General features: G+C 38.4%; 2 protein-coding genes across 2 annotated transcripts in view; one reads left to right on the top strand and one right to left on the bottom strand.

The window, feature by feature from the left end:
• Nucleotides 1-17,590, bottom strand: part of BUD31 (BUD31 homolog) — a 255,941-nt gene extending 238,351 nt beyond the window's left edge. The window contains exon 1 of the mRNA XM_044089356.1: nt 17,382-17,590. Coding sequence (XP_043945291.1) covers nt 17,382-17,475 — 94 coding nt within the window. The 5' untranslated portion in view covers nt 17,476-17,590. The remainder of the gene's footprint in view (nt 1-17,381) is intronic.
• A 537-nt stretch (nt 17,591-18,127) lies between these two features.
• Nucleotides 18,128-21,749, top strand: part of PDAP1 (PDGFA associated protein 1) — a gene marked incomplete in the record, with an annotated part of 252,720 nt that continues 249,098 nt past the window's right edge. Inside the window, 1 exon segment of the mRNA XM_044089355.1 lies at nt 18,128-18,333. Coding sequence (XP_043945290.1) covers nt 18,324-18,333 — 10 coding nt within the window.

The following is a 21,749-nucleotide window of genomic DNA, read 5'->3' as shown; positions in this document are numbered from 1 at the left end:
TGTTTCTGTTACAAAACTTTTGTTAAAATAAACCTGAGCTACCCTTGGGGGATCATCAGGATGATGAATATTCTTTGTTAGAAGACTTTCTAAGTGCACTTGACCAAGACCAAGATGGACCCTATTTTCACCTGATGCCCCCCTCCCCAATTTTATAACTTGATTACTGTCTGTTATAGTAATAAAGATACTTAACTCTAAAAGGGATCTCAGCATCAGAGAATCGTCCACAGAGATGCCAAGAGCATATTAGGTCAATGGTTAAGTAAGCAGACTTGAGTACATAGTGAGCCACGTACAGCAGTATTAACGTCAGATTTTTCTCCTCACCATCAAAATCAATTCAGACTGATTTTTTTCATCATTGCAAATGCATTTACATAACCAATTGGTAAAAATCAACAGCAACCCGAGTTCCTAACTTATAGTACAGATTTTGAGCTATTATAATCTCACCACATAATGGCATAGCTACTCTTACTGCAACTAATAAAATCATTTTTGCCATCATGCAGTTTGGGGACTGTAATATATCCAACAAATCAACCAAGCAAAACTGGTTGCATTTCCCCATAACCAAATTAAAGATGTATTAATAAAGGAACTAAAAACAATTATGGGTCTTTTAAAGATATCAATTAACCTCGGACAGTGTTGAAAGTACTGTTGAAAAGAAATTATATACAGAATATATTAAAAATTTCAGTAATATACTTTGCAGTACATTTAATCTGTATTTTGATTAGCCAAAGCTGTGTGGTCAAACATCAAAGCAAAACTACAGTTGACAAACTATACTTCCTCGCATGCACTTAAATCATTAAAGGACATTGACTCGAACAGCTAGTAATTCAATAATTATTACCAAACACAAAGATGCTTTGCAGTTGATATCACAAATACACTTCCTTAAAATGTACTTAATTCACTAAAAGATATACTGAATAGCTCACACCGAATATTTTACTAACAGATACAAGTCAGTACCAACACACACCTAGGTAAATAGATTCATGGATTCTTGCTAAACTTATAGCCAAGGAGATCCACAAGATGCTGCTCAACCACATTACCCAGTACTGATGGGAGATTAACAGTGCTCCCCACCCACCACCATCAAGCAGCAGATTTCCCTCACATATCCCAGATAAAAACGTGCAATCATCCATCTTGACCATTTTAAAAGGCTGTTGAAGAAGAACTCTGCTTTATATGAATGTGCAGCCTATTCCACAAATTGGGTAGACACTGCATTAGGTACCGATAGTGCCATTTGGAGATTATGATATCAAAAAGTCATCCACGGCAGATGTAGACACACAATAGTAAACTTCAGAGCAGTGATAAACATTTACAATGCAAACATACAGCAAGACTATCAAATATGACTTGGGCTCTACAGGAGCAAGGCTGTCTATAGGACCCACCACTGACTGCTCTACACTCCAGACCTAAGCTGCCAATCTCCCTGTGCCTGGTAAGTCAAATGGGCTTGAAGGCAGAAAAACAACCCAGCGTTATTGGACTCCTGCCCTACTGTCCAAACTCCTTGCATGCTGGGTGACATATACGGCTGAGCTTGGAATGGGTCTTGCGAGAAGCCACAGGAGACATGCTCAGCTATGGACATACATACACAAAACTGCCTTTCACTCAAGTGGCCCAGACTGTGGATGATGCGTCCAGAAGAACCTGATTACTTATCCATCCCATTAACAAATATGGAAATTGAAACTTAAAAACTGCAAATACAAATATTCGCTTGACATTAATGCAATCTCACATAACAGATAAAGAAAACCCAAGATGGTCTGACATTGACCTATATGGCCCTTCATTCTATAAGGATTCATTAAAAGATTAATTTTTCTTACCATCTTCCTCTCACATGTAACGTACAAAATGTGCTATAATACATCAAATTATTTCTTAAACTCAGTTTAATGAAACTTGCATATTAACATTACTAATACTATAATGACATACAATAGTGAACGGATATTCTCAATGTGCTGCATTTAAATACATATACGTGACTGAGACTAATATGATCGCCTTTGGTACTTTCATTCAGAATGCATATTTCATCTTGTGCGGTTACTTGGTTCCATATACTAATGGAAATGGTCTTTGGACCAGTTTACCTGTCCAGTTATTGACAAAAGCAAATCAAAGCCTGTGCTTCTGCTTCACTATATTTGACAACTGGGATGCAGACTGATCTACAATGGGTCCACTTCGGCCCCAGTCTAAGCCAAAGTAAAGTAAATTCAAATAGTCAAAAGATGTACATTAAACATTCACAACATAAAATATAAAAACTTTAACTATAGGCCCCCAAAGCAAAAGCAATGTAGCTATATATCTCAAAGATGTAATGTTGGTATAGCACCAGCTTAAAATACAGCACAATTTAAAAGTTGCAGAGGCAACAGCTTAAGATACTCAAAAATTCTTTACAAGACGCAGACAAGAACACAGTAAAACAAGAACACAATGTAGACACAAGTACTACTTGCACCCCAGCTATCTAAAGGTGCATCATATACCTCTTTAAAATCAAATGCTGGAAGGAAGCCAAACCATATTATCAGGATGAGTCAGTTTAACAGGCAATACATTAGTTAGCAAAACATCTCTGTAGCCAATACATATATTAAACTCTGTCATATTTTACTGCAGAACCTCCACAGCAAACCCTGCCATTATCAGTGCACTGTAATAAACAGCATGCCCATACCTGCACTTAATTAACAGTACAGGGGTGGTACCAACGATTCACAAGTGTACCGATACACTATAATGCATGCGCATCATAGATTCATAAAGTTTACAAGGCAAAGTCAGCCCACGGACCATAATCACCCCACCAAAATGCATCAATGTAGATTTATGTTGGGGACCGGCATAATGCTTAAGGTGTTTACCTCTCAGACAAGAGATATAGGAATCCATTCTCACTAAGGGAAATTGGCTAGGCTTAAAATGGTCCACAAGGGCAGGGAGGCTATTACCCATCTATGAATTTGTGTTTGCATTAAGGGAAATTATGTTATTTTATTTTAAAAGTAACACAAGATTATTTCAAAGATTAGGGTATTGCATAATAAATGTGTCCCTCTACCTTGTCTTATTTATTTGTTAATGGAGATTCAAGCCAATAGTGTTTGTGAATGTGCAGGAGATAAAGGAGAGATGGGTCTTTAACAGCATCGCCTTGATGGGCTCTTTAAGAAACAAAGTTTAGAGACAGTACTTGAAGTCTGCCTTGGTAGCGGAGGTCTATCAGGCCAATGATCTTAGTTAAGATCTCTGATGGTCCTTCTACCTGTGTAATATGTTTGAATACAAGTATAATAAAAAAAGGGCACTATATTCTATAATGGGTTTGATCAAGACAGAAAAATGATAATCTTTTTTTCTTACATTGATATATTTTATTATTGATGGGGCTACTTACAAGGCTGGTGTTAACATTCCAGGGGGTCCCCAGAAAATGTCAAGTTGAGGGGCCACTGGACACTTTCAGTCTAAGTATCACCCTGTCATTGCCACCCCCCTAAGCAACCTTTTAATTCATGTTGCAGAGTTTTAGGAGTAGTATGCACAGACTGTATTGTAGCTAAAATGCTCTTACATTATGACAGGTCTGTGTACTGCACTATGTTGCCCAGTCTCACAAACGGACATTTACACTGGTGTTTAGATGCAATGGTGATGCATTACAACTCTACGCAAAAAGGATGGACTTAAATGAAATGGTGCTCTAGGCACTGCCTACTGTTTCACCCCCCGCCAAAAACATGCACACTACGCACATTACTTTTTTCCCTCACATTTTGTCTTACTCTTTAGCATTATCAAGAGGCCATGACTTTCTAAAAGCTCTGAAGTATATTTTAATTGTTTTTCTTTGTATACAACCTTTTCTTTCAATGATCGCTTGAAAAGAAATTATGATTAAGGAAAGAAAATCGGTGTTATTGTTTCCTTGCTCCCTTTCAACACACCTCACCTGGCCAGGACAGCACAGTAATAACCAGGTAGGAAATAACTCAGTTAAGCTAGCCCCCCCCCCCAAGAAGCTATTGGGTTATACATGCTCTGAATTGCATTTTCCTAATTTTTTTAATCCAACCATGGCCTGAACAAAAATCACAAGTAAGAATACAATTTCAGTCTTTTTTTCTTTCAAGAAGGCATAAGTTGTGTCCATGGCTCGATGTTCAAATGTTTGAAGGAGTGATGGGGAAGAAAGAAGTAACTGGGAACACATGTTTTTGGGTGTAATGAGTTGGCAGACTTTAAAAATTCCTAGCTGACTACTCTATCCGAAATAATGGAGGAGCAAATTGGTACAACTAAGAAAATTATTTTTTGAGCTATGATACAGAATTGAAATTGTCTAGACATAGTAAGGCCTTGCTATGTCTAATTACGGTGGCTGCTAAAAAGCATTTACTAGAAAATGGAAATCAAAGTCTAAAACCAACTGTACCAGAAGTGTGAATATAGAAACAGAGATAAAACAACTGAAAATGGGATCTTTAAAACATGACAGGAGCAAATTACACAGAAAAAAATGGCAATTATGGGAACAATACATGCAGAATAATGTTTTGGAGGAGGAATGAGGTTTAAAAGAAGGCAGGATTTGAATGAAGTATGTAATATTTGACTGACTGGATACGTGATGTATAATGCTTGCAACTAAAAAAATGTCAGTATGGTTTGTCTTCATTTATATAAATGCAAGATTGCCTACGTCAAAAGTGATAATTGAATAAAGATGTTTCCTGTTTTAAACAAATGTTCAAAGCTGACAATAAAACTAACAAAATTGTTAAATCCTATCTGTGAATACTGTCTTCCCACCCCCCCCCACCCTTCCCCCCAAAAAGAGAGAGACGAATCACTAACCGTGCATTTCTCTGGAATTAGATCGGGATGAAAGCGGAGGTTCCAATGGCCAGTGTCATGTACTTTAAGTGACAAACATATACATGACATGCTTCCTCACTCTTCACACCTACCCCTAAGGCAGCTACCTATACACTAGCCTGATGTGCGACTGTGATGAAAGTAGGAAAAATAATGACTGCAGGAATGTATTCCACTCTGCTGCTCCCAAACGGTACATTGCCCCTACACAAACTATGGTAACCTTCTTTGCTCACCTCTGAGGTCTGTGAGAAAAATAAAAGAAACAATGACCATACTGCACCAACACAAACTATAATGATCTCCTGTGCAAACCTTTAAGGTCTGACTGTGATGAAAGTTAAAGTAGTAATGACCATACCATCTCCAGCTCACCACACAACCTACAGCAACCTTCTTTACAAAGAGGGCAGGTTTTAGAATGGCTAGCGTTGAGGGAGGCCACCACTAAGTCCATGTCAAAATCCATGAATATAGACTGGGGTGTGGGGTCCACCAGACCCATAGAAGCTCAAAGTGTCTGAATGTTCTGTGATGTATTTTATTGTTTAGTATCACTACCAAAGAGCAGAATATGACCAGAATCCTGAGACAAGCATAATGAAAGACAAAAATGTTTAAAAAAAAAAAGCTGAAAAACAATGGAGACAAACTTCTCACCTCAGTAGCTGCAAGAAGGAGTGTTGACATGGGTCTTGCAAGAGGAAGAAATCTGGGAGTTTGATATTGAGAGTTACACCATTTTGATCTTTGGAATATTCATCTCTAGATCCTGGTTGTACAGCCCCCCCCTCCCCCAACCAAATATACAGGAACATAGCTGCTCAAGGCTTGCAAGGTTGTCCCTTCCACCCAATCTACCAAGTTGTTGCCCCCCCCCCCTTCTGCATAAAATTATCTCCATTCTGCCAGGTGGATTTGCAGCCTGCAAAGAAATATTTTTCAGTGCAGACAGTATACAAGACTGTCATTAGGTAAGCTGCTAAAATCATCTGTACCACTGAAGTTAGACAAAACAAAAGGACATTTCATTTGTTAATGTACCTCAAAGTGCCATGCTTGTTAAAGCCATGCCATTTTTCTTTATCACAAATGGCTTTCTTACCCATGAGCAACTTTTTCTGCTCCATTATCCCGTTGAGTTACTCACAGTATTTTAGGAAAACCACTTACACTGCTGTTTAAACCTTCCCTTACCTCCACTGTCACTTGATTGTTTTTCTTGGCCAATACCTCCATCTATGAGGTGTTCTATCCCGCTACACTCAGGCTCACTATGCACCCATATCTCCAATTTCTACCTATCCCCTCCTTATATAAATTTATATTGAACACATCCCCCTTTCCTCACTTCTATCCCCTCTTCTTCCCCCTAGCTTCACCAATCCCGCTACACTCAGGCTCACTATGCACCCATATCTCCAATTTCTACCTATCCCCTCCTTATATAAATTTATATTGAACACATCCCCCTTTCCTCACTTCTATCCCCTCTTCTTCCCCCTAGCTTCACCAATCCCTGTTACTACCTCATTATCCAACAGCATTCACCCAATGCTTACAATTTTATGTCACCTTCCATCCACACTTCTCTCCATCACAATTTACTCTTCCATATTGTTCTAACTTTACAATCTATAATTTTATTCTCTTTCTCCCCCTTTTACAGTATCCACGTCCTCCTCCTCAGCAAGTCATTCCTCAATATTACCCTTTTTCATAATATTGACAGAAAACATAAAACCCACAAACCTTTTATTATACACGTCACCCACTTAATCATTCGACTAACACTTTCTTTAAATTCACAATTTCACCCTACTACACAGCAGTATATTCTACAGTTCTCTAATTAACTATATTCTATTCATAGTTGTGTACTAGGTGAACGGCCCTGGAGCCTTTAAAAGCCTAGCCCATAGAAGTGCCCTGGCATCATGCTGCCATTAATTCCCGGTGCCTCTTTCAAATAGAGCCACTGAAGTGATCCCCGGGGTGAACTTTTTATTTCCCATCCACTCATCAAGATTTCTCTTGAAAAGGGCCAGTGAGGTGCTCTGCTTGACATGTATGGGAAGTCTATTCCAGAGCCTAGGAAGTCTCTGGGTTATGAACCTGTCCCTCCAGCATGTTCTGTTGATTGTGGTAATAAGGTTGAGATCCCTGGAGCATGTGGTGCAGAGGGATTGGGATTTCTTTAGGGGTGTAACATTTCTAATAGGGCTGAGTCAGACATGGCAAGTCAAGCAGAGATTGCCTCTTAACAGATGATATAAGACAGAGAAAAGCTGGAGTTTTTTTTTTAGTCTGTCCACGTAGGGCATGTGTTTAAGGTCTAGGATCCTCTTCGTGAGGAACTTTTGTGGCCTTTCCAGCTGTTGCAGGTGTTTAGTGAGGTACATGCCAAATGGGGCATTATACTCTATGACTAGTCTAAAGAGGGAGTAGAGAGAGATGATGACCTCTTTCTTCCTGAATGCAAAACCCTTGATAATGAGATGTCCAACACAGAAGGGCTTTCTGACCACAGTGGCAATGTGGTGGTCGAAGGAGAGGTTGGTGTCAATCTGTGTCCCCAGATCTCTTACAACACCTTCACTGTTCAGTGGGCTACTATCAATGTGGTAAGTAGTGGGAACCGAGTTTGCCCAAAGGGAAGGACTACTCATTTTTTGGCATTAAGCTTAAGGCCATGGTTTTGGCACCACTCTGGTCTCAGTGAGGCCTTTCTGTAGGATGTCTACATCACTTGGGGAGTAAATAATGGCTCCCAGCTTGCAATCATCGGTGAACTTGGTCAGCCAGAGTCCCTCTGTGTTGGCCTGGACTTCTGAGAAGTCTATGCCAAACAGGAGAGGACCCAGGACCAATCCCTGTGGGACTCCACTCGTGACTGATCAGCAGTCTGACTTGAAGACTGCTAATTTCACACCGTGGGTTCCATCTGTAAGCCAATTTGCAACCCACCTAGTGATATAAGGGTTGATGCCTAGTTTGGTGAGTCTACCAATAATCCCCAAGTGGAGAATGGTATCAAAGGCCTTGGCCAGATCAAGGTAGGCTGTATGAACTGCCTTGCCCTCATCCACAGCTCTGGTGACTGACTCAAAGAAGTCAACCAGGTTGAGCAGGCATGATCTACCCTTCACAAAACCAAATTGCGTGGGATCCAGATTTTGGAGATTCCCTATATCCTTGTTAATTAGGTCCATGATGATACGCTCCATAGCTTTACATATCAGACTAGTCAGGCTAATGGGGCAATCATCCCAGGGTCTGTAGTCATTCCCCCTTTATGGAGAGGGATGACTATAGCAGTGCGCCATTCTGTAGGGACAAAGCCTGAGGTGAGGCTGTGACTGAACATGGCACACAGGTGTGGTGCCAGTTCACTTTGTAGTTCATGTAGAACACCGCCAGGGATATTGTTGGGTCCCATGGAAGCTGTATTCTTGGCCTTGGACAATGCAGCTTTAACCTGTGCTGCAGTAATGCTGGGTACCTGGCATTCTTCTGGTATTGTGACTGGTCCTTTGGAGGGGAGGGGGCAAAGTTGGCACTGAATGTCTGCCAGTATGTTGGCAATCTGTTGGCTCAGTATAGGAGGTACATTGTGCATTAACTCAGCAAATCTGGGTATCGCCGTGGAGATTCTTGATACAACTGTAGAAGGCTTTGTGGCTTAGTGTCTGCCACAATTCTGCCTTCATAGCTAGCTTTAGAGGTTTTGATGAGGGATCTCAACTTTTTGGTGAGGCTAATAAGGGAGTTTTTCCAGTCTTGGGACTTCACCTTATTCTGCAACAGTTTCTTCCTTCTTAACCTTCCTGCATCTCCATAACAAGGGACCACCCTGCCCAAAATCTCAAGCAAGCCATTTTACTCATCTACCTGTATTTCCCCTCATCTTCTTCCAGTCTTCTTTCACATTACTTTTCATTCAACTACAATCTCCCCTTAACTACGCCATAGTTCTCCATCTACCATGTTATCCTTTTGCATCTCCACCTCTCTATTTATTTTGTCACCTCACTACCTACCATGGTTCTTTCACACTTCATTCACACGCACAACCAGCCACCCTACCTATACTCAGGCTAAGCCCTCCTTCATATCTATTTCCTCAATTTTATTTAAATGTCCAACCTGCTCACCTTTTCAAATACAAAGCATCTTAGAATTCAGTTCACCTTGACATAACTTAGTTTTTATATATAAAGTATATGAATTAAATCCAACTAATCCTAATTCTCTCTTCTCTAAAAATCACTCCTTGCGGGGACAGCCATCCCAACTTCAGCCTGTCAGCCTCATGACCATTCCACCACCCCTGCCCCAAACTCCTGTGCTACACCCACAAAATGTTTTCTTACGTCCACTAAAGTTTGTAGTATTCTAAACAAAATTAAAGAACCACAAGCACATTTTCTTCAATACACACATGGATATAACTGTCATTACTGAAACATGGTTAAAACCCCATATAAAACATTCTGAAAGTCTATCCCTTGTCTACAATATAATTCAATGTGAGATTACACACAAAGGGGGGAGGTGCTGCAATTATATATAACTGTCCAAGTTTCTCACCCCTCAAAACTTGCATACCAACCTTCCAAAATGCAGAACTTCTCTCTATTCTCAATGTTAATAAAATAAGAAACTTTGTATAGTTACCCTCTACATACCATCAGGTAATAATTCAATAAAGGTGTTTGGAAAAAAAATATTATCACTTGTTACATAGGCAAATTTACATTCATATAAAAGTAATCAAACTACATTAACATAACAGAACATCTTCTTTCTGCCTTTTTTCCTGGTTAGGCGTCGCCACAGTGGATCACCTGTCCGCTGTGATTGGCAGGAGAGTTTTACGGTGTCGAGTTGCCAGCCCAGCACCCAGCCTTCCACAGAAGACACACGCACGCACTCATGCCTAGGGCCAATTTATACTTCATATATACTGGTATACATCATATAACCTACGCAATATTACAAAATTAATCAATTCCTGCTTTTTTTTTTTTTTTATATACAAGAAGCATTTTCATTAAACCATCACTTAACTATAGGCAGCCATACATTTATATAAATGAAAACAAACCAGACAGACACAATCCTAGTCGCAAGCATTTTATACCACAACCATAGTGACACACTCCCAGTTGCAAACATTACACATCAGTTATAATCTACCCAATTTTTCTAACTCAAACATTACATAGCTCGGCGATAGTGTAGTGTACTGGCTCACCTCCAGTTCTAGTGAGCGTGGCTCCGGTGATTGGCGTGAAAAGTTGCATATGAAATGAGGCATGATTGACATGCCATTCATATTGGGTAGTGACATGCATACAATTAATGTGGCCGAATGCAATACAATTGTACTGTAAAGATATCACGTGCAGACTCCATTAACACCTGGCATTTGAAATTGCAACCCACAATGTTTCCATACTAACGGTAACTTAGACTGTGTATTTTCTTGTGTAGAAGGAATTGTTCTTGTCATGCTGGAGTCTCATAGGAAACCATGAGTTTGCTGCAATTGAAAACCTTCAAACCCTAGCTGGTGTGCTACTCTGCATTATACAACAGGCGGCTCCTGGGGCCTGTGGCAATTATATGATTTTAAAACTTTTTATCCTACACATTTTTACTTGCATTCAGGTGTTTATTAGTAGAGGCTTCATTGACCTGTCATTGTCCATTTTAGCCGCTTTTTAGTTCTTTTTTTTTTTTCACGAGATGGACTTTTTTTTAAAGGTGAGCAGTGCAGTAAAGAAGTCGGAGGAAGAACTAAATAAAAGTAAATATCTCGTGTTTCAGATGGGATACGCAGTCCTAGAATGATATGTACTGTTTAATTATTAATTTAGTAAACTGTTAAATCTGATGTGCACAAGTTGGTGGGGGCAGTCAGTAAGTGCTGAAAATTCAGTGCAGTGTGCAGTTCATACACAAGGATTTGTTTGTTATACAGTAAATGTGTGGTTGTTAAATCTGTGAATGCTAGGTAATCTGGCATTGTGCAGTTCGGTAATAGAATAAATATTCATTCACACCGGATGAATATTGAATACTTCCAACTGACGTACAACGGGGGAGGGTTTTGGGCGGTGCTTGCTACTGCGCATCTGGTGAGCCAGTACACTACATTATCACCCATAGCTCATTTAAGTCCTACCACCTTTTAGGCCTTATTCCTTCCTTGGATGTACTGTTCCCACAATTCCCTTTTTTCCTATGTAGTTTGCTCCTACCCTTTTCCAAAGGTCTCAATTCCAGTTGTTTTATCTCCGTTACTATATTCACTACTTCCAGTATAGCTGGTTTAGATTTTGATTTCCATTTTCTAGTAATTGCTTTTAATCATCTCCCTCGTCAGACCAATCTGCCCACTCACCATCTCTGATGGTGCATTTTGTAGGGAATCCTCAAAGTCTGTCAACTCAATGCACTTCCAGAAAATATGGAAATTACCTCCTTTCCTTCACACTTCCAACATTCACTGTCTGCTGAGAAAAAATTCTCTGAAGTCTACTTGGGGAATAAAATGTCTATGCCTATGTAAACATTTCCAGGCAAAAATCCTAAATCTTCTAGGATTTTGTTGCATATTTAGGAGACATACACATATCTTCCCATTGTTTCCTTGTGAATTGCTTAACCAAACCTCTTCCCAATCCTTTCTAACCTCCTACGATTGATTCTTATAGTTATCATGTAACATTTTATATGCTCTACTAATTATTTTTTTTTTAATTGCAGCTTCTGTTCTAGATTCTATTAAAAACTCTGCCAGTACTGGTCTTCCATTTAGGACCCCCTATTTCTTTCTCTTTGCCTATACTCTGATATCAATCCTTGGTAGGGAAGGCAATCTCTAACTTGCAGTCCAAATAAATGATTGGCGCCTTCAAATTCTATCACCTTTCCCTCTCTAGTTATTTGCTCCCAATACCTTGGTACCTTTGCCAGTTTTCTTCACTAAATTCTGTCCCTCTTGCCTATCGTCTGTATCCCTAATTGCAGTCACCCCTACAGACAGAATCTCCTTTCTCCATTCCAGTGTTGGTTTAGTTCTTAGAATACTGTCTACTACGTTAGGGGTATAATATTCTACATGCTTATTGTTATTCTCCTTAAAGGCCTGCATCCAAAATCCCAGTCTCTCCTTGTTTTTTGAGCTTCCCAAGTGTACATCATCATCACTTTCCACTTTGATTTACAGTTTTCTTCTTGTGCTGTATATCGGACTCTTAACTGTGTAGCTTTGAAATACCCCTTCAAATTGGGTAATCCCAATCCGCCGTGTTCTACTGGAAGAATCATCTCATCCCACTTACCTCTTGCCTTCTTCCTCTACCATATAAAGTCCTTCATCTCTTTATTAATTGGTACCCGCAACTTCTCCTCTGGCTGATAAAAATATGCCTGACCTGTGTACAAGACTAAAGGGACTAAAACATTTTAACTGCTTGCATCTTACTATCCATATACATTTAACAAAGCTTCCATTTTCTCAGTTTTTGTATTATCTTTTGTTTAGTCTCTTCCCATATATCCTTAGCTACCACACTAGAATCATTTTTAATCCATAGTCCTAAATATTTCATTTTATCATGTCCACATACATATGGGTATTCCTGAAACAGTTCATGTGTGGGTACATAATTTACCGCTATTGCCTTTTAGCTTTATAATTTTCTATCCCGAAAAGAGCTGAAAGTCTCAAAATGTTCCACAACACTGTAATGTATTTTTCTGCTTTTGTCAGGTACAACAAAATATCTGCAAATAAAGCCAGCTTTTCTTGACTACCATATCAATTATATCCTTGAATTTCTGAGTCTCATATTTTCTTTGTCAATGGTTCTAAATGTAATGCAAATAAGAGGGAAAAGGACAACCCAGCCTGGTTCCTCTGCTCAAGCAGAAAGTATCAGAGAAGACCCCACACACTTTAATTTTAGTCTCTGATCTCTCATATATTCTCCTAATCTACCTTGTATTTGTTTTCAGGAAATGCAAATGCTTCAATTGCCCTGCTCATAAAGTCCCAGCTTACTCTGTCAAATGCTTTCTCTGCATCAATACCCACCAACAATGGTATTTGCTTACATTCTGCTTCCCTCTGGATCATCGTTTTGTTAATGTTGTCAAATGTTTGTCTCCCCTCCACAAAACCACATGGGTCTATATCCATCAGTTTTGGCATTATTTTTACCATTTTTAGCCATTATAGACATGAACAGTTTATAATCATGGTTTAGTATTGAAATGGGCCTGTATGAAGCTGGATCTGATGGATCTTTACCCTCTTTAGGTATTATAGCTATCACTGCTTTCTTCCAGGACACTGGTACTACTTCTCCTGTTAAGATATTGTTAAACAAAACCTTCCAGATCTTTCAGTTTTCTTTCCTCTTAACTTCCGAACTTCCACAGGAATACCATCTATTCCTGGGGACTTTCCTGTAGATTGGTTATACATCACAATTTTTATCTCCTCCTATCCTGTTAGTAACGGAGCCTCATCTACCTCCGACCTTGGCATATTTAATTCTTCCATAAACATTTCCATTTGTATATCTTTTTTTTTTATTTTCATATATTTCTGCTTTACAGAGACTCTCAGAATTTCTGAAATAATTCCAATACCTCTAAAGGATCTCGTTACCTTCCTTGTTCTAGGCTTCCCATGTTTGGTGACAGCCCATTCCACTTGCCTGAGTCGTCGTGCTAAAGGTTTTTGTGCTCTAGTATTATCAAAAGCAGTTGCTTAAAAGCACTCTCTAAACTTGTGTATATTATTGAGGTAATCCCTTATTTTCTGCCTAGCATTCTGCAGTTCATCCTCTTCTTGTTCCGAGATTCCCCCTATTCTGCAACACTAACATTTGTCAGTCCCTCTAATTCTTGTTACTTCTTAACCAGTTCCCTTTCTTTTATTCCACCCAGTTTTTAAAATCCACCTTATTTTTTTCCCACTCTCCAGCTAGATTTTCAGAATAAAATTTATGTCCTTCCAACAGCTCCTGAATAATCTCCACTACCCCTTCCTCAAATTCCTCTATTTTCAACAGATAGGTGGGAAAGCGTCAATGCCTCATTTTTATTTCATTACCCTGTGTTTTTATTTTAGCTATTATTAGTGCACAATCTGAAACATTTATTGGGTGTCTAGACCTTCAATTAAATGCACATGTCCCTGTGAAATGTAAATTCTGTCTAGCCTAGTCCAGTTTCTATATATTGGGGAATAATATGTACATTCATCCCCAAATGCCTATTACTGAATTCACATATTCTTTGCCAAATATTTTCATACATTTCTTAAAACATCTACCCCTTTTGTTATATTTCCCTTCTGGGCCCCCCAGACACATCTTCACTACTGCAAATCAAGTTCCAGTCCCCACCTATAAGTAATATTCCTTGCTGAAAACTGATTATTTCTCCCAGAATTTTCTTAAGCTCCGTTACAGCAGTTTTAGGTGGAATGCAAATACATGCCAGTATAATCCTCCTCCCCTTGCCACTAGCCCCTTAAGACTAGATATCTGCCATTATTATCTTTTGATCTTCTTCTATCACTATTGGAGCTCCTCTTGCAATTAATCTAAGTACTCCTCTTTTCCTTTGTCACATGTATTCTGCCAAGTCTACCTCCTGTAGCATAGGTATTTGCACTCTACATTTTTTAAATATAGTTCACTACTCTTTGTCTGTATTTATCTGTGAGGCCATTTCTATTTAAAGGCATTAAGGAAAGCATCATTGTATTAAAAAGTTATTATTCCCATCTTTTATATACAACATCCTTTTTGTTAAATGTCTAGTTCCAGCTTTTGTGTTACAGACATACACTGTTTGGCAGGTCAAGATTTTATACAGTTGTTTCTGGTCATATACATTTCAGCCTATGTCAAATCTTACAAAACTTTTTGTTTTACTGAAAGCCCTCAAACAAAAACACCCCCAATACCCCCTAAAACCTAATAACATAATACTAATACACAAAACGATGTACACCTTCAAATATTGAAGTTTTCCCCTCCTAATGGGAACAAAAGTCCCAAACTGACAGCCACACTCACAATCTTGAGTTAACCTAAAAGAAAAGTCATCCATGCCAAGGCACATGGTGCAGCCTGTGCTTCTATTAAGTGCTGATTGCTTTTGTCTTATCTTTACAGCTCTCCCAGCTGGGAACCCTCCTGAATGTTTTCAGAGAACATTAACTACCTTGGGAAAGCCCCTGAATGCTTTCAGAGGACATTATCGCCAAAGCAATTTCTCTTTTTTGTCTTCTTTCCCTCAGCTAATCACTCTCCACCAGACTCTAGCCAGTCTTTATCAGATTGTCTCCAAAAATCGGCTGCAGAATCATCAATTATACATGCATTTGCTAGATAACAAGTAATATTAGCTTATTAAAATAAATTCTTTGCTGGATAACTACAGATATTACTACTGAAACCATCATCTTAGGCGATGTTAACATTGACTAGTTATCCGTGACATCTTAACATCCCAACTACTAGTCTTGTATGGGTTGAAATAGCCGATCTCTTCCACTACTCAATTCAACAATGCTAATCAAAAATTCTATCCTTGACTGGATACTTGTCTCTGACCCCAACGAGTATGCTATCTCAGGGGTACCACCAGATTCCAACAGTGACCATCATCCTATATTCACTAATAGAGAAATCACAGGCCAGCTACAAAGCATCAATACTGAACTACCCGAAAGCTTTCTAACTTTCATCCTGATACACTCAGTCTACTCAAAACCCTATCTCTACATGAAGCTGTCAACAAATTTAACAATATATTCACGAATAACCCCCTTGCCCCTACCAGAAATAAAAGGGTAAAAAATATCAACCCCTAGAAACAATAGCACAAAGAAACTCCCTCAAACCTTACATCTATACAAGGAGTTGCACAACCCCACCAAGAAGCAAATTAACCTAGACAAAAACTATTATTCTGATCCACAGGATAATCATTAAGAAGAAAAATCTAAAGAAATTTTGGAGGTCAATACAAAGTGGATGAGGTCTCTATTGTAAGCTGCTGTTGAGAGGCCATTTCCAATACACCACTGAAGTGTGTGGTAACAGTGTACAAGACGGTCAGGGAATAGCAGCACCCATCCTGCATTAATTGGCAAATTTAGTTAGACATACATTTGTGTTAGTGGTTTGGAGATCCCTGAAGGTGATGTTGAAAGACAGCCCTTATAGCGGGCCCTCAGGAACCACCTATTAATCACCTTTTTGCTTTCTCACATGGGACTTATTACTGCTAACTACATGGGTGTCATATAAAACACACACTTTAAACATATTACCTAATCTAAAGGTCTGTGCTATAACCCCCACCCCCTTTAGCCCTGGATTACAGGAATCCATTCAGAAATGTACACAAAAACACACAAGCAATAACTTACCAGTGGCGAGTCCAAGATAACACTCCCAATACCCTGCAATATTTTAAGAACTTGGGAAAATAGCTTGCTTACATCACATTAACATAAAATAAATACAAATGTATGCATACTTTATTCAATGGTAAATGTTTGCCATACCTATGTGAGTGAATCCTTGGGTGACGGTTTATATTAGGACACACCAAGATGTGGAGTGGCAAGCTCCGCCCCTGGTAGGACAGCCAACCTAATAAAACCAAAACTTTTTTTCAAGAGTTCCTGTAAATCAAGGTTTGAAGAAGAGGACATGATGGAAAAAAAAAAAAAAAACAGGGTAACATGGCTCCCCCAAAAGGACTGCGTGGCACTTAAAACTGTGCAAAGCAGAAGCTTACCGTTAAACTGTCCAGATTTTTCGCATCATATCTTTGGTCACCCCTCATAAAACTTGTGTTTTTCCAACTAATCCCTGAAGAGTGAAGTCGCTAAATAATGAGATATTTAAGTTACAAAATTCATATTCTTCAGAAAATACATATAAAAGCAAGATATTATAACATCTTTTTACATTTGTAAGAGCAATATTCAAAATCTGATCCTATCTGGGGGGGGGGGGGGACTTCCAATCCCCCCCCAAAAAATATATCATTATGTGGCTCTGTCCAGATTTCTTGCGCAACGAGGTTGACATGTATGTTGAAGAATTGCTGCTGTCTTCACTAACATTAAGTCAGTAATAATCGTTAGAGTTTCAATTTGTATACTTCAACATTCTTAAACTTTATAAATAAAAGTACAAAATTAAAACAGGCCAAACATTTAACGTACAACCCAGTGAGTATGTGTGCACCACCTACGCGAAGTACCTTGGTGTAAACAGAGTAAAGAATCGACGAACCCTGTATTGCTGTTACTTACGGTAATACGAACTAAGCTTACATTTAACCGCTTTGTGATCAGTACGCTACCCCAGTAGACAAATGCTGATAAATACCTTCTCGCATCTTCTGATCCAATTCATCTAAAGTAGGCTCAATCAACTCCCAACCATCTGGAGGAGGTTTCCTGCTCCTCTTTACCTTAGGCATATTTATAACATCAAAACTAACTAATCCACCTTGAACTAACACAATCCTATACCACCAACTAAACCAAATCGTTTCAGTATATGGTCTCACTATACTGACATCACAACAGAAGGGACTTCCTACTCTCAAGTCTCTAATGAAATTGGGAAACAAATGGGTAGTTTTAACTTCCTGCAGCACAGATGGGATTCCCAAAGTGGAGGGAACATTAGTTTGTTTGTGTGTGTGTGTATATATATATCAATATCTATATCAGCTGAGAAGGGATTCCCAAGGTGGAGGGGAACACAATATTTATATATATATATATATATATATATATATATATATATATATTCGTGTTTTATATATAAACAATGTGTGTTGCTTTATTTGGTTGATACAATTATATTGGTTTTGCAGTAGATGTTTTATAACTTGTTGGCTTCTTGTTGCATCAGCTTAGTTGTCTGTAGGTACTGCCAAGTACACGCCAGTAATCGAGGAGCGCAAATGATAAGAATCTTAGACTTAAGCTGAAAGTGACGATTTGTTATCGAGGGAGCATGTAATGCAAGCGTCATAAAAGAATAACCACATACGTCGCTCTTTGACTCACCCGAGCCCATTGAATCAGGCAGTACAGCGGACAACTCAAAAAAAAAAAAAAAAAAAAACCTCCCCCAACGTACGCGGCCCACCCACTGCTTTCTGTCCTAGTGCTATGTGATTATGCCCAAGTGATAGTGTCCCAGATAGAAAGTTGAGGTTTATTTTATGACAGTTATTTTAGTTAAGTAGTTTTGCTGAAGTTTGGTTTTGTTTAACTTTCTCGTTTGTTTTAGCATTTCACTTCTGGACTTTTAAATATGCCAAAAGGTAAGTGAATTTGAACTAGGAAGGCCGAAGCGTGAGTCCGCATGGATTGTTTTGTGTCCTGTACGAAGAAGGAAGGTTGGGTTATTAATTTGTTTTCTTTTTGGGGGGGGGGGGGGGGGGGGTTGGAGTTGTGTAGGCTGTGGTTTGTGTGTTAGCTCTTAATTTTATTTTTGGGAAGGAGGCAAAGTTAGACGAGTCCTAATCCTTGTAGTAACATTTGTTTTCTACAGAATTAGACATTTTGTAATATATTTATCTTGAGTATTAATTTTCATGAAAGATTGTGTATTGCTTTTCTCGATTCTATAAATTTGCATTGTCTGTGAGTTCTGCTCTTTGGTATTAGTCTCACTCCACAGTTTGAGCTGACGTAAGGTTACGTGTGAGAGTGTTTGCATACGTGTGAAGGAGGCGTTAAATGTTGTTTTGGTTTAACAAGCTACAGCTTAAATCATAATCTGGTTACTTTTAAATTGTAAACTGCATCTTAAACACGCTGGCCAGTTTGCATATTTTCACGATTGGTGTAGTGTTTGTCTCATATTTTGAGAATGCAGTGAGGGCTGCATTTGTGTTGTATCGGTGCACTAATTTAACAGTTTTATTTTAGTGTTTAATTTTTTTTCGTGGTATCTACAGGCAAGTTATCGGGAATTTTACATTGGAGAGTTTTGTGGACTTACTTTTGGAAGACGAACAATCTTTTTTTGAATATGTTTAGATGCAGAAGAAACGACTTTCCTCTTGTGCATTAACTTGAACTAAAAAGGAGTGCACTTTTTAACCACATGTATTTGTGGCAATGCGAGAGTGGGTGATATGTAGAATGGTTTATGTGATTGTTCGTTATAGAAAACCATATCTCCATGGAAGTCTCTTTAGAGTAATGGGTGTATTTTGAAAATAAAGGCACAACGTTTATCTCCAGTATTTGTATTGTATTGTTATCTGGTAACGGCACTAGGCTCCAAAAAGTCTAGATATATTAGCTAGCAGTCCTCCAAGTTTACCATTGTGGCCTCATGTATCTTGCTAATTGACCGATAATCTAGTATAAATTAGCTCTCTTATTATTGCTGCCATTACAGGTATGCTCGTGTCTCGTGATGTTACCTTTCAGCTAAAATGTTCAGGTCACCTTCTAAAGCAGTGTAGACTTTGCCATTCTTTCGATGATAGTGACAAAAAATTATTTGGGTAAATTTGGAATAAGCTTTATATAAAGTTAAAACTGCAGGTAGTTGTGAATAAAGCTTATTTTTAAGTTTTCATAGGTAATATAGTTATGACAAGCTTAACACCAGACATTGCATACAACTATGTTGCAATCAAACCCTTTGACTTTTTGTATAATGCTTTTTTTTTTTTTTTTACAAATGGAAGTAACCATTTTGTATTATTGCTGTGTGTGAAATTTTTTTTGTTTACCATCTTTTGGCAAAATTTTGTTATAAAATGCATGCCTCTGTTGTTTATGGTTGTTGCAGACTGCAAGTCGATTGTTAGCTTTGTGAACTTTTCTCCCAGGTCTGCACTGTAATTTGTATTATGGCATTTGGATAGTTTGGTTTACAAAACATAACCGAGTAGTACCATAGAGGGGGAAATATTGAGAGAGAAGTTTGTAAGGGTAGTTTAAGTAATATTTGGCAGTGGTTTTGTGCAGATACTTCAGCAGAGCAAAGAAGCACTTTTGGTACACCAGCTGGTGGAATTGCAAGTAGTTTATTAGTTTTTGAAGCTGTATAGGAAAATGTGTATGTGTGTGACCGCATTTTTTGCCTTATGAGTTTGATGGTGTAATCATTTAGGTTCCTATCTTAGCAGTAGTCAACTTTATATGTCATCTATAACTTGCCTGCTGAGTCTACAGTCCGTTTTAAACAATTGTATTATGTCTTTTTGCCTTCATTTTTGTTAATGCATTTGTAGAAAATCACACTGTATTTTACATTCACTGTAATTTGAAGTATTATGTTTGTTGTATAGTATTACTTTGGAACTTTTCTCCCTGGGCCTCTGCTGAAAAAAGGCACTTGCCCAGTTGGACTATCCCGGTCAACAGATGTCAAATAAATTAAAATAAAGTTTGTGCAATTCTTGGGTAGTTTTAAAGGCTCAGAGTAGCCAGCAATATATAGGTCTGAAAAAAGAAAATCATAGAATTTAACTTTCAGAGACTGTGTGTAAAGTGTTGCATGGTGAATTTTTTATTTTTTTTTTTTGTTGGGAAATGAGAAATTGAATGCATTGCTAGATCTCTGATACCAGTCTGATTTTCAGTGAGTTGTAAGGGAAGCTGTTTTTGTGCATATGCACACACAATCTGAGAGCTTGCGAGAAGACTTGGAATGAATCTCTGAGACCAATGGGAGAAGAACTTTTAGATGAGTTTGAATTTTGTAGGCATGACATTGTGAAGTTTTGCATCAACCATGTTTTGACAGTTTCATTTACTGCATGGTTTGTGTGATGTCCGTGGTAGATACAGTATAGCCAACATTAGTATTGGTGTGTATACAGTTCATTAATAACACTACATTTTGTTTTAATTTATTGCACAACTCTGCCGCTAATATTTGAAGGGAAGCCCATGCACTAAGTGGCACATTAGCACTCTGCACTGTTCAGTAAAATGTCACTGCAGCATACATTTTCTGATGTTCACAAAAAGGAATACATTTTGTCTTTGAGTAAATCTTGCTTATTGGTTGGTGTGGTCGTATTTGCTAGTCAGTGTCTCATATTAATGCATCTGTCATTAAGCAATTTGTATTGCACACTGGAATACTCTGTTCCTTCCTTTTTTCTTATATCATTTTATGTCATGAAGTTTTGACTTTTGGACATCTGTGTCTAGATACTTTGCTTATGGTGTTATTACATGTGGCATGCTTTTTATTGTGAACTATATTCATCTGATAATGGTATATAGTACATCACATTCTTTTCTGCAAAATTTTTTTCATGCTCCTGCAATAGGCATGTATAAGAACTAATTCTGGTAGTGGTTTATAGTATATCACATTTGTTTTAAGAATACGAAAAACAAGCCAATGAGTATAGTTTGTAAATAAGGTTAAGTTGCTTAATTGGGCATTGTTCCTGGGCTGAATCTGTAAAAAGGTCCATGCACGTCAGTGCTGTACCCCACTTAAATGCAAATTCGTTTGCTTGTTAGAAAATTAAGTTTATTATTACTGTATTATATTTTGTTAGAGTTATACCCTTTGTACTGATTGGGAGAAGATCATTCGTTTGTGAGGCAAGCAGCCCGGCAACCTTCAAGGTAAATGTAGATCGTTGGCTGAGGAAACTACAGTTGTGTAAAATCTTACTTTAACAGTAGATGTCCTTGCCTTCATTGCTACAGTATTCTTAACTATATGGGGACCCCCCCCCCGCTGAAGCCTGAC

Source organism: Protopterus annectens, chromosome 12.part0, assembly GCF_019279795.1.
Source record: "Protopterus annectens isolate FY-2018-M chromosome 12.part0, PAN1.0, whole genome shotgun sequence".
Lineage (NCBI taxonomy): Eukaryota > Metazoa > Chordata > Ceratodontiformes > Protopteridae > Protopterus > Protopterus annectens.
This window is presented reverse-complemented; position numbering and strand designations above follow the sequence as displayed.